General features: G+C 42.5%; 1 protein-coding gene across 1 annotated transcript in view; it reads right to left on the bottom strand.

The window, feature by feature from the left end:
• LOC116974936 (armadillo repeat-containing protein 8) overlaps positions 1-14389 on the bottom strand; it is a 156857-nt gene extending 142468 nt beyond the window's left edge. The window contains exon 1 of the mRNA XM_033023550.1: positions 14264-14389. Coding sequence (XP_032879441.1) covers positions 14264-14311 — 48 coding nt within the window. The 5' untranslated portion in view covers positions 14312-14389. The remainder of the gene's footprint in view (positions 1-14263) is intronic.
• Between the last annotated feature and the right edge of the window lie 205 nt (positions 14390-14594).

The following is a 14594-nucleotide window of genomic DNA, read 5'->3' on the forward strand; positions in this document are numbered from 1 at the left end:
AAATGAGATTGGAAATGTCAAAATTACAGAGAAAAAGAAAATGTATTATTGATTACTGATTCTGAGTTCTTTTAGGAAAGATTGTTTTGATATGATAACAGAGGTTGTCTTTTAAAATGCAAATGAAGCAAGATTACTGTTTGCAAGCAAACAAAAAGATGTTGAAGCATGTGCTGTGTGAGGGAAATTAGGTAGATGAAAAATTGTCTTATGACTTATAAAAGGGGGTTTGAGGGAAGTAGATTGGGGAAGAGAACATATTTGGAGAATTGAATATTTAGGTGGGGAGAGCCTCTTCGGATATAATTGGATTAAAGAATAAGTTCACAGGGAAGTGTTAAGAAGGAACTGAGATACTGAAGGATCAAAGGAAGACAAAAGTGCTGGAGAAACTCAGCTGGGAACAAGATTTACAACTTTTTATTGATACAGGAAAAGCTGATGTGTCCACCCCCTGGAGAGTGGGGGGAAGCCACTTACAGGCCCTGGGCAGTTAACTAATTATGTATGGACGGCAATTAACCCATGTCTTGCCAGATCTACATTCCCAGGTTGGGGGAGTTTTTGCTGGAAACCAGTGACCAAGGCCATAAAAGCTATACGATGATGGTGCTGGGACAAGAAGAATTGAGACTGTGTTGAAAAGAACAACCAAGTGTTGCTAACAACATGAACTGCTGTAAAGATTGAAGATCGTCGCTGGATACATTTGATTGACTGTGAACAGTTTGTGGAAACAAGGACGATGGGCTATTGATGCTCCCTGTATTCTGGGGTGGCCCAGCCCACATGGACTGAACTTTCTTCAGACTGGCAAGCTTGTGGACTAACCCACATTTAAAGGATGGTACACACCTCCTTTTAAACAAGATTGAAGTCAAACATGACAAGCGCAGCAAAGATACCCTGACTACAGACAGTAAGAGGTCTGCAAAGGCCAGTTAAATCTACCTGTTTTTGCCACAACCAAGGCACTGGTGTATTTTTAGGAAACAGTATATTTGTGACAGGCATTGTTATGTTGCAAATGCATTGCCACACAAGAGAAGCATGAACCAGTTACACCAGCACACGGGGAATTCCAAGCGAAGCCGAATAAAGGCTGAGCAATTTTAATGATCCTTTTCCTGTCCTATGGTAGTATCTTAGTGTCACGTCCGGGGGAGGTTGGTGGCCATTTAAAATGTTTGGAGGGACTTGTGGAACGATTGTCCACTATGAAATGATTGTGTTACTAGTGTACTATTAATTTGTCTGATGAGATGCTTATGGTCTTTCGTATGTACTCAGCAAGGACTGTAGTTGTTATCAAAAATTTGATAAAAGGATGGAATGATGAAGCTGAATTTTAGTTAAAATATAAGAAGATATTAAATTGGCTTCTGGGCTAGTTTACAGCTTATATTTAGTCTCAAATTAGGCTTGCCTCAGGTTGCGGGTGTGTGGGATAATAAATCCTATAACATTGTCTCCCAAGTGAGGAAGTGACAGAGAAAGAAACAGCTAGTCACATCTTTGAAGTAAGATGCCATAAACCAAATGGCCTATGTTTATGAAGGACCAAATGACAGAGAGGAAGCAGCGAGAGCTAGGGTGATCTCTGTGAAGATAAAATGTCGTAAACCAAATGGCCAATGTTATCTTGTACTATGTAAACAAAAGGCCTTTGATGTGATGCATTCTGTGGAAACCTTTTCCTGTACCTCTGACCATGACTAATGTCTGTGAAATGTGCTAAGGGGACAAAAAAACCCTATTTAAGGCAATGTAATTCTGTTGTTCAGTGAGGTGAACGGAGGACGGTCAAGTGTCTGTAATGGTCACTTGACTGGAGTTCTCCCTCCCTTCCATCGGCCGATAATAAGTAAAGTTGTGAACTGGTCTACCAAACAGTTTGTGTGGTGTCTGTTTATTAAGAAGCGAACCTGGTTTAGTAGTTAAGAAAGTAGCTTTTTCACTAAAGGGTTCAAAGATTACCCACCACACAAATAAAGAACACCGTATCTTTTTACCATGACTTTTCCATTAACCTCTGAACATTTACACTTGTTTTGCTTCTAACATTTCAATCCAATAGTAATTGTTATATTAAATACATATTTAATAAAAGTTATACATTTCGTTCAGGCCCAAAAAACACAAATGGAATAGCAACCCAACCATGGCAAATAACAGCAAGCCTGAGGTCCAGTAGCAGTTTAGAATTCAGCAAAGAATAACTAAAAGATGGATTAAGAGAGTGAATATGGAGTATGTGCTGAAACGTGCAAGGAAGATAACAGTGGACATTAAAAGCTTCTCCAGTAGGAAAAAAGAAAAAGATTAGCGAAGAGAAGTGGAAATAAGAGAATGTGCAATGGAAACAAAAAATGCACAGCTATTAAAATACTACAATTACATCCGCACAGAGGTGGACAAAACTATTTTCCAAAAGTACTTAAACGAATGAAGAGAAATTAAAGCAAATTAGTAGGAAGGTACTGCAGATTCAGGTTTAAACCAAAGATAGACACAGAAAGCTGGCGTGACTCAGTGGGACAGGCAGCATCTCTGGAGAGACGGAATGGGTGATGTTTCAGGTCGAGACTCTTCTGTCTCCACCTGAAATGTAACCCATTCCTTCTCTCCAGAGATGCTGCCTGTCCCTCGGAGTTACTCGAGCATTTTGTGTCCATCTAAAGCAAATTAGTATCAGTTAAAAAATAATCTGGAGAAATTAATAGGAATGAAAGCTCATACATGCCCAGGATCCACAAATCTGCAACCCAGAATACTAAAAGACATAATCATGGAAAAAAGATATATTGATTCTCATCTTTTAAAATTCTATGTAATGTGGAATGGTACCTACAAATTGATGAGTGTGATACTACTATTTAAAATGGAGGTAAAGAGAACTCAGAGAATTACAGTGGCTAGCCTGACAACAGTACCAAGGAAAGTCCTTGTGCAGGGGTCGGCAGCCTTGTTCTGCATAGGGGCCAGGACGCATGTGTGTGAGCAGATGGCGGGCCACATCTATCACTTGTACACATGGATCCCGCCCACATCCCGCCCGGGATGGCAGGCATCAAATCACGTGTTCACATAGATCCCGTCCCTTCGAGGACACCACCTACGGAGGGTTTAAGGCCCTGACCATGGGTGAACAAAGGAGGAGGTCTGGCTAAACGTTGTGCCTTGGACCACAGTGAAAAATGCTGTGGTGGATGTTTGTGTTAGATCTTATTGTGTATTGTGTGTTCTTCTTGGGTGCTGGCAAATTAATTTCACTGCACCTTCGGGTGCATGTGACAAATAAAATTGACTTTGACTTTTGACTTTGATTCCAAAGCTTGCTACTATTCGTAAATAATACATATAAAATTCTTAAAGGATTGGACAGGCTAGATGCAGGAATTGTTTTACCCAATGTTGGGGGAGTCCAGAACCAGGGGTAACAGTTTAAGAATAAGGGTCAGGCAATTTAGGATTGAGATGAGGAAAAACATTTTCACCCAGAGTTGTAAATCTGTGGAATTCTCTGCCACAGAAGGCAGTTTTTCTCTGTTATTGTCACGTGTACCAGGATACAGAAACTTTACTTGGCATAGTATTGTGGCAAATCATACTATGCATGAATGCATCATGTAGTGCAGAAGAGAAAATAAGCAGAGCGCAGAATACAGTGTTGCAGCTGACAGAGAAAGTGCAGGTTAATTAAAAAAGCAATCGTTGCAACAAGGTAGATTGGAAGATCCGAAATTCATCTCTAGCATACGACTGCTATTTTTATGTGTTCCTGTATTCCTTGCTCACATATTCCATGCCCCTATTTATAAAGCCAAGATTGTATGCACTATTTCAAAATCACTTTCCCTACCTGCCCGACGCATCAATGATTTTATGTACACACACACACTCCAAATCTATCAGTTCATGTACCATTGATAGTTCTATTTCCTCTTTTCATTCTTTCTACAAAATTATAACATTCCACATTTCTCAACATCAAATTACTTCAACCACCTGCCTGCCTATATCTCCTTGAAGTTTATTACTATCATCCTACAGATCATTCTGCTTTCACGTTGTGTGTTATCCACTTCAAAATTGTATGCGATACAGGTCTGTGTATAATAATATTTTTAAAAACCAATAGCCCAAGTATAAAATTCCTAGGATTTTTCATTATATACTTCCCTCCAGTGCAAAACAAATCTGGATGAATTCATCGTGGAGTGATGCTGGTGTAAGTTTTTTTTACATGCACTTATCTCAGATTTATTTTGAAATTAATTCCATGATAGTTTATACAACGCAATAACACTCCACTTCACATCCATGCAAATTTAGCAGGAGACAATTTACAACTGTGAGATAATTGTGTATTTCACATTTATTCTGTTTCCACCGTACTAAAAATCGAACACCTATCCAAGCACTTCTTTCTACCCATTTTCCATATAATGATCTCATGTGACCATAATTCCTTTTGCACAGGATTCAATCCTGTCATGATCAATTTGAAGATATTATAGTGACAGCTCTTTGCCACCTTAATATAAAAATAAATATATTATTACACCTGTCACCATACCAATGCTGTGAAACAGTGGAATGAAGTCCCACTACTACTACTACTACTACTAACACCTTCATCCAAGTTCATATCCAAGATGTACATAAGTAACCTCATTTGAACTGAGACTAATCATAAAATGTTAGAGGGGCATTATCAGCCGGCCCCTTAAATCATGTTAATCAGCCAAAGTAAACAATTAATTTCTGTAATTTAACACAAGATAGTCATTCTTATTTTAGGTTACAATCTAGGTAAGCAACCCTAAAATAAGCCAACAAGGTTATTCCAATATCCATTACAACTCTTTACTTGTACTGATCTTCTTTGCTTCATCTCTCCTCTCTTTAATCCATGGGACACTCAGAAACCTAGAAGACATGCTGATTTTGTCTTTTTTTTCATGCTATAATACTGCAGAATTTTATGATCATGACTAAACGGACAGGAATACACAGCCCACTGTTATTGTTCTGAAGCAGTTTATTAAATGTTAAAATGTTTAAATTCTCAATGTACAAAAGGCAGGGTTGTTGGAAAATGCCTTCTTTAAATGAAATTTCAGAAACTGGAAAGGCTAAGTGAGAATTACAGTGTATGTCTCGGCAGGGAGCGTTGCACAACGCTCAATGCTAATGAAAAATAGTTTTGCAATGTGAAGACAGACACCCCACAGAATCAGTGGCGGCAGAGCAGGGACTGTTAATCAAGGGATTACTCCACTTATGTCAACATAATGAGACATAAGGGGCTGTTCCACTTGGGCAACCTAATTGGCGAGTTTAGAAGAGTTTGAAAAAAATGATATGTTGAAGTCCTCCTTCGACTATGTTGAGGACCAGCTTCGGCTAGCTCCGACTAACTTCGGGAAAATTGGACACCGAATAGTGGAGAGTGAACACGACCTCCTTCGACCTCCCTTCGACTATGATGAAGAAAGACTGGATAGACTCGGCTTATACTCGCTAGAATTTAGAAGATTGAGGAGGGATCTTATAGAAACTTACAAAATTCTTAAGGGGTTAGACAGGCTAGATGCAGGAAGATTGTTCCCGATGTTGGGGAAGTCCAGAACAAGGGGTCGCAGTTTAAGGATAAGGGGGAAATCTTTTAGGACCGAGATGAGGAAAACATTTTTCACACAGAGAGTGGTGAATCTCTGGAATTCTCTGCCACAGAAGGTAGTTGAGGCCAGTTCATTGGCTATATTTAAGAGGGAGTTAGATGTGGCCCTTGTGGCTAAAGGGATCAGGGGGTATGGAGAGAAGGCAGGTACAGGATATTGAATTGGATGATCAGCCATGATCATATTGAATGGCGGTGCAGGCTCGAAGGGCCAAATGGCCTACTCCTGCACCTATTTTTTATGTTTCTATGTTTCTATGAAGACTATCTACGACTACCTTCGACTGATATTGAAAAAAACGCCGCAACCGAGCCGAGGCCTCGAGTACGCGGAGACCACTCTCAAGCAAGAAGGAGAGGTACAAAGACCTCCTACGACTTTGTGTCGACCATGCAGCGAGTATGAGTCAAAGGCAAACTCACCAGAACTGGCGGATTAGGTCGCCCAAGTGGGACAGGCCCTTAATCATGTCAATTTCAGCTATTGTAGAAAATTACAACTTACTTGAACGCACACCCTTCTGTTCCAGCAACACAAGTATATAACCCACCACAGCTCACACAACAGAAACTTTAAAACCAAATTATTAAAATGATAGGCACAAAATGCTGCAGTAACTCAGCAGGATAGGCAGCATCTCTAGAGAGAAGGAATGGGTGACGTTTCGGGTTCAGACCCTTCTTTAGATTGTTTCAATTTGTAATCTGGTCCACAAAAAGTAATCAGCAATTTTAGACAGAATAAACAAGATTTCACAATTATTACCATTATCATTTATTTCTTACATGAAACAATATGCCTTAGTGTTTCAACACTGCAATAGATATCACTGTTTAAAGATGAAATGCAAACTCTTACAAGTTAATGTTTAAACATATTTATCACCATACTCAGAATCACTAATTATGCCAATTGACACCAAACTTTTCTACTTGGGAAGTTCATCAAAATAAAAATAAAGGCATTTACCCATGCATTAGTGTTTGTAGTGTTCATCAGGAGAAATTAAGATAGAACCAAAAAGCTGAAGTAACTAACTCAGCGGGACAGGCAGCATCTCTGGAGAGAAGGAATGGGTGACGTTTCTGGTCGATTCCCTTCTTCAGACTGTTTAGGGTTAAGGGAAATTAGAGATTTAGACGGTGATGTGGAGAGATAAAGAACAATGAATGAATGATATGCAAAAAAAGTAAAGATGATAAAGGAAACAGGCCATTGTCAGCTGTTTATAGGGTGAAAATGAGAAGCTAGCGCGACTTCCGTGTGGGAGGGATAGCGAGGGAATGCCGGGGCTACCTGAAGTGTGAGAAATCAATATTCATACCACTGGGCTGCAAGCCGCCCAAGCAAAATATGAGATGCTGTTTCTCCAATTTGCGTTTAGCCTCACTCTGACAATGGAGGAGACCGAGGACAAAAAAGTCTGTGTAGGAATGGGATGGAGATCAGGTTGGTTCAGGCGGGCTGAGCGAAGGTGTTCCGTGAAACGATCGCCCAGTCTGCGTTTGGTCTCGTCAACGTATAAGAGTCCACATGTTGAACAACAGATACAGTAGATGAGGTTGGAGGAGGTAGAAGTGAGCCTCTGCCTAACCTGAAAGGACTGTCAGGGTCCCTGGACAGAGTCGAGGGAGGAGGTATAGCGAAAGGTGTTGCATCTTCTGCGGTTGCAGGGGAAGGTACCTGGGGAGGGGATGGTGTGGGTGGGAAGGGATGAGTTAACCAGGGAGTCGCGGAGAGAACGGTCTCCGCAGAAGGCACGGGTGGAGATGGGAAAATGCAGCTAGTGGTGGGATCCTGTTGAGGGTGGCGGACATTTCGGAGGATTATGCAATGGCGGATGTGGTGGAAGGTAAGGACTAGGGGGACTCTGTCTCTGTTGCGACTAGGGGGAGGGGGAGCAAGGGTGGATCTGCGGGGTACCGAGGAGATACGAGTGAGGGCCTCATCTATGATGGGAGAGGGGAACCCCTGTTCCCTAAAGAATGAGGACATCTCGGATGTTTTAGTATGGAACACCTCATCGTGGGCGCAGATGCGTCGTAGACAGAGGAATTGGGAGTAGGGGATAGAGTCTTTGCAGGAAGCAGGGTGCGAGGAAGTGTAGTCGAGATAGTTGTGGGAGTCAGTGGGTTTGTAATAGATGTCAGCCAATAGTCTATTTCTTGTGATGGAGACTGTGAAATTAAGAAAGGGGAGGGAGGTGTCAGAGATGGTCCAAGTAAATTTGAGTGCAGGATGAAAATTGGTGGTGAAGTTGATGAAATCCATGAGTTCTGCATGGGTGCAGGAGGTAGCACTGATGCAGTCATCAATGTAATGGAGATAGAGTTCGTGTATAAAGCCAGTGTATGCCTGGAACAGAGGTTGTTCAATGTACCCTGCAGAGGCAGGCATAGCTGGGGCCCATGCGGATGCCCATAGCTATGCCTTGGACTTGGAGGAAGTGGGAGGAGTCAAAGGAGAAGTTGTTGAGGATGAGGACCAGATCCACTCGGCGGAGTAGAGTGTTAGTAGAGAGAAATTGGATGGTTGTGCGGTCGAAGAAGAAACGGAGGACTTTCAGGACTTCCTGGTGGGGGTTGATTATGTCAGGGTTGCTGCAGAGTAAACGAGGGCTGTACATTCAGAGGGGATGAGGTTAGAGTATATAATTTACTCTATGAAAGTAGTCCACAGAGCAAGAACATTTCCAAAACTGTATATAACAATGAACAAACAAAAAAAAAATCACTCTCATATCCTGGCATGAATACCGCACTGGAATATGATACAATATTTGAATACTGGGCTTGGACTCAAATAGATATAATTTATAACCATGGAGACACAAGTAACTGCAGATACAGGAATCCTGAACAAAAGATAAAAAGGCTGGAGAAACTCTGCAGGTCAGGCAGCATCGGTGGAGGGAATGGACACATGACATTTTCGCATGGAACCCTTCTTCAGTATAAATACATATGTATTCTCAACAACTGTTCATTTCATTATTATAAGTATTGATTCTTTCCTGGCCAAAACATTCCACTTTCCCAAATGACCAGGGCAGTCATGGTGGCGCAGCGGTAGAGTTGCTGCCGTCCAGCGAAAGCAGCGCTGGAGACCCGGGTTCGATCCGGACTACAGGTGCTGCGTAGTCAGGATCTACGGAGTTTGTACGTTCACCCCGTGACCTGCGTGGATATTCTCCGAGATCTTCTGTTTCCTCCCACACTCCAAAGACGTGCAGGTATGTAGGTTAGTTGGCTTGGTAAATGTAAAAATTGTCCCTAGTGGGTATTGGATAGTGTAAATATGCGGGGATCGCTGGTCGGCGCAGACCCGGTGGGCCGAAAGGGCCTGTTTCCGCGCTGTATCTCTAAACAAAACTAAACTAGCCTAAATTAATATTTGATTTTTTTTTGTTTGAGATAACCAGCCACAAAATATATCCAAGCAAAGCCAGTTTTTTTGATACAATTGACCCCTTTGTCTGAGCTGAAGGCACTGAGGCTAATCAAAGCCTGTTATTGTCCAACCAGATCAGTTGAGCCAATGTGTTTAAGCTTACAATTTAAGTTAATAATGCTTTTGCTGGCTTAATCTTAAAAGTATACAAATCTAGCAAATTCCAAGCAAAATCACCAGGATGGTGAAGATAACAATGTAGCCAATGGTTGGTGCATTGTAGGAAGCTGTCAGGCAGCTGACCCTCTCCTGACTGGTACCCAGAAACCCCAGACAAAATGGGGTAACATCATAAAGTAGGCGTATACAGATCGTCATTGAATTATTCTGTTCCAGATTAACAGAATGTGAACATTCGCTACTGTGCTGGCATGCAAAATAATCTCGTTAGTAAGTATCATGTGACTACTCAGAAGTTCAAATCCATCTTATTGCATAAATTGTGTGGGAAGGAACTCCAGAAGTCTGTTTAAACCGAACAGACACAAAAAGCTGGAGGAACTCAGCAGTTCTGACAGCATCTCTGGAAAAAAGGAATAGGTGACGTTTCAGGTCAAGATCCTTCTTCAGGCTGGAGTCTATCTTTAATTGTATAAACCACCAGCTAAACCCCCCCCCCCCCCCCCCCTCCCCTCCCCACATCAAAAAAATGCAGACCGTAGCAATATTGTATTCTTACCCACATGTAATTTTTGTTACATAATAGTTATAAAGCAAATCTGTTAAAAATTTAGATGAATTCAGGAAATTTTCAGTGAGCTGAATGCTAAAGGATTTATTTAAAAGACAACGATTTTGATATGTAAATTAGATTTATTGTGAAGTGTAATAACCCAAACTAACTTTCTCCCCAAGATAGACACAAAATTCTGGAGTAACAGTGGGTCAGACAGTAGCTGTGGAGCAAATCAATGCATCACCGGTTCCTCACTCCCCTCCATTGAGTCTGTCCAAAGCAAGCGTTGTCTGCGAAGGGCGCTCAGCATCGTCAAGAACTGCTCTCACCCCAACCACAGACTGTTTACCCTCCTACCATCCGGGAGGCGCTACAGGTCTCTCCGTTGCCGGACCAGCAGGTCCAGTAACAGCTTCTTCCCTGCGGCTGTTACATTACTCAACACTGTACCCCCCACCCCCCCCCCCCCCCACTCGTTCCACCAGGAAATAAATAATTGCACTACTATGACTGTACGCACGTAAATATATTTATCTATTGCTCATATTCTATGTCGCTCTTCTAGGGAGATGCTAACTGCATTTCGTTGTCTCTGTACTGTACACTGCACAATGACAATAAAGTTTGAATCTGAATCTGAATCTGAAAAGAATAGGTGACGTTTTGGGTCAAGACCCTTCTTCAGATGAGAGTCAGAGGAGAGGGCGACAGAGATAAAGAATGTAAGGTGTGAAATAAACACATCAAAGGGGAATAAGTTCAAGGAAAATGTGGAATAGATCATTGTTAGCTGGGGAAGGTGGCAACAGAGTATACAAAGATAAACATTTAATCAAGAGGACAGTCAGACTGGTTGGAGAACTGGGATGGGGAGGGACGGAGTGAGAGGGAAAGCAAGGTTTACTTGAAGTTACAGAAGTCGATAATCATACCGCTGGGGTGTAAGCTGCCCAAGCAAAATATGAGGTGCTGTTACTCGAATTTGCACTGGGCCTCACTCTGACAGTGGAGGAGGCCCAGAACAGAAAGGTCAGTATGGGAATGGGAGGGGGAGTTACAGTGTTTAGCAACCGGGCGATCAGGAAGGTTTAGGCGGACTGAACAGATGTGTTCAGTGAAACGATCGCTGAGCCTGCGCTTGGTCTCGCCAATATATAGGAGTCCACACCTGGAAGAGTGGATGCAGTAGATGAGATTGGAGGAGGTGCAAGTGAACCTCTGCCTCACCTCAAAGGACTGATGGGGCTTGGACGGAGCCGAGGGAGGAGATAAAGGGACAGGTGTTGCATCTTCTGTGGTTGCAGAGGAAAGTACCTGGGGAGGGGGTGGTTTGGGATGAATTAGTCGAGGGAGGAGGTATAGTAAGGTATCTGTCCAAGGACCCCGAAAACTGAGATCTTACAGATTCTACATCTGCAATTCTAATGGGTTAATATTCAGGATCTCGAGGCAGCATACCAGTACTGAACTAATTTTTCCAGCAGCAAACAATTGACAAGTGAATCTCACAATTCTTGTAACAAAATCTTTATGTTAAAAACTTATTTTCTCAGATGGTAACAAATGTCTGTAAAGGGGCGGTCACACTTGGGCAACCTAATTGGCGAGTTTAGAAGAGTTTGAAAAAATGACCCGTTGAAGACCAGCTTCAACTAGCTACGACTAACTTCGGAAAAATTGGACACCGAATAGTGGAGAGTGAAGACGACCTCCTTCGATCTCCCTTCGACTATGATGAAGACTACATTCAACCACCTTAGCTTTACCTACGACTAACATAGCAAACTACTACGACTAAACCTACGAGTAAAAAAAGTATCGATTTTTTTCCATGGCGACCTTTTTTTACTCGCGGGCATTTTGCAACATATTGAAAAAAACGCCACGACCTTGAGTACGCGGAGACCACTCTCGAGCATGAAGGAGAGTTACGAAGATCTCCTACAACCTCGTGTCGACCATGCTGCGAGTATGAGTCGAGGGCAAACTCGCCAGAACTCGCGGATTAGATCGCCCAAGTGGGACAAGCCCTTAACTCTCTCCCCCTGAGGGTGATGGATATGAGAATATTTGAAATAGATGTTATTTAAAAGATCAATGAGAGGAGTTATGGAGCAAAATGCAAGAGTTGAGACTGGCACAGATCACCCTTAATAATATTGAATGGTGGAGCAGGCCTGAGGTCCTATTTATTTGCCTGTGCTCCAAAAGACAATTTACCTTGCAGATTGCAATAAAGCTTGTCAGCAACCACATTCAAACTGTACAGAAACAAATTATTGCTTTCCTCCTCCACTGAAATCATGTGAAACCTCCAGTTGAAATTCCATTTGGAATATTTTGGAGGACCAAGAAACCAAGAACCAATTTAATTACAAAAACATCGTAGTAACAAAGGCTGATATATCAAACTATTTACTGTTTTAATTATTGACCTTTAACCTGAATTCTCACTAATTAAATCTATTTCTAGATCATTTATTTTCAAACTTCACATGTTACTTCTCCAGTTTAACTGATTCCTTATTGCTTCCGCCCCCAATAGAATAAAGCTGTTGTAATTTGGTAGCAAGAAAATGCTTAATGTTTAAGCAATTAATAGATACATATAAAGTTAACATTATATCTTATAAATACATATAAAGTTAACATTATAGCAATTAATAGATACATATAAAGTTAACATTATATCTCGACCCGAAACGTCACCGATTCCTTTTCTCCAGAGATGCTGTCTGACCTGCTGAGTTAGTCCAGCATTTTGGCTCCACTTAAAGTTAACATTATATCTCTAAAACAAGCTGTACAATTTGACAACAAGTGCTGGAGTAAGGCAGTGTGTCAGGCAGCATCTCTGGAGAACATGGATAGGTAACATTTTGGGTTTGGACTCTTCAGTCTGAATCAATAAGTTTGAAGGAAGGTCCCAACCCAAAACGTCACCTAGTAAGTTAGTTAGTCAGAAAGACGATACCCGATTACAATCGATTCATTTACAGTGTACAGATACATGATAATGGAATGTGTAGGAAAGAGCTGCAGGTGCTGGTTTAAATCGTTTCGGGTCGAGACCCTTCTTCATGATAAGGGAATAATGTTTAGTGCAAGGTAAAAGAAGCAAGTCCGATCAAGGATAGTCCGAGGGTCATCAAAGAGGTGGATAGTAGTTCAGCATTGCTCTCTAGTTGTGTGTGGTAGGATGATTCAGTTGCCTGATAACAGCTGGGAAGAAATTGTCCCTGAATCCGGTGGTATGCGTTTTCACGCTTCTATACCTTTTGCCTGATGGGAGCAGTGAGTGGCCAGGGTGCGACTTGTCCTTGATTATGCTGCTGGCCTTGTCGAGGCAGCGTGAGGTATAAATTGAGTCAATAGAAGGGAGGTTGATTTGTGTGATGGTTTGGGTTGCATCTACAATTCACTGCAATTTCTTACGGTCTTGAATGGAGCAGGTCCCAAACCAAACTGTGATGCTTCCTGATAAAATGCTATCCATGTTCTCCAGAGATGCTGCCTGCACTTTGTGTCTTTTGTTTTGTAAACCAGCATTTAAAGTTCCTTTGCAGGAAAGTCTGAATTAGGGTCTCGACACAAAACGAGACCTATTCATTCTCTTCAGAGATGCTGCCTATCCCATTTAAAGTTCCTTGTTTCTTTTGTTTTTCCATTATTATTCACTGCTCTTCTCAAATGAAGGAACATATGAAACTCGCAGAGAAACAGCCCTCATACCTACTCTGCTATTGATTGCATCTAATCAACTTTCCCACCTAATCCCCGTATATTTTAATCCAAAGATTAAAGAACCTGGCCATGAATACACACAAGCATCCACAACAAGCAAAATTGTGAATTTCAACTATTTACAATTATGTAAACTATTTTTTCTCCTCAAGTACGTCCCAGCCTCCGATCTTTAATGCTGAAGTTGTGTGTCCTGTATTCAATATTTTCCAGCAACTGGAATTAGTCTCCACGGTTTATCAATCCCTCTGCACGATTGTGGTTCTTCCAAACACTTGTGAATATTGTGTCATACTCCTAAATATTGTTTTCATAGAGCAATTCCTACATGATATGATAATCAATATGGTCAGGTTCTCTCTATCTCGACGATTTAATTGAAAATAATTACTTAATATATCATTACTTCTCCAACAATATCACAGGGATGATATGATCGAAGATGTCAAAGACGTCGTTAAATAACCGCGTAGTGGTGAAGTTCGCCAGGAATCAATGAGACTGTTCATGTCCCAGTCGAGCAGGTCGTGTTAATGAGAGGGTTTTACTGCAAAGATATTGGGCCTAAACCGAGATCTGGAGCACGGCGAAGGACGCCAGAAGTGGAGACTGAGCAAGCTGAACCCCAAAACCGTGTCCACTCTCACAGCGAGTGTCACTGACGACCTGGGTACGGGGAATGGCGGCTGAGTGTAGATGTACTCACCGAGAGCACGCTCATCCGCATCGGGGCCTCCAGGAGACACGCAGCCATCTTCAGCAGCCGCCGCCGCACAGCCGCACACCGACCCACGGGACACCGATGCCGGGCCCGGCACCAATGCGCAGCCGCACACCGACCCACGGGACACCGATGCCGGGCCCGGCACCAACGCGCAGCCGCACACCGACCCACGGGACACCGATGCCGGGCCCGGCTCCAATACGCAGCCGCACACCGACCCACGGGACACCGATGCCGGGCCCGGCACCAATGCGCAGCCGCACACCGACCCACGGGACACCGATGCCGGGCCCGGCACCAGTGCGCAGCCGCA

This window comes from Amblyraja radiata, chromosome 7, assembly GCF_010909765.2.
Source record: "Amblyraja radiata isolate CabotCenter1 chromosome 7, sAmbRad1.1.pri, whole genome shotgun sequence".
NCBI classification, from domain to species: domain Eukaryota; kingdom Metazoa; phylum Chordata; class Chondrichthyes; order Rajiformes; family Rajidae; genus Amblyraja; species Amblyraja radiata.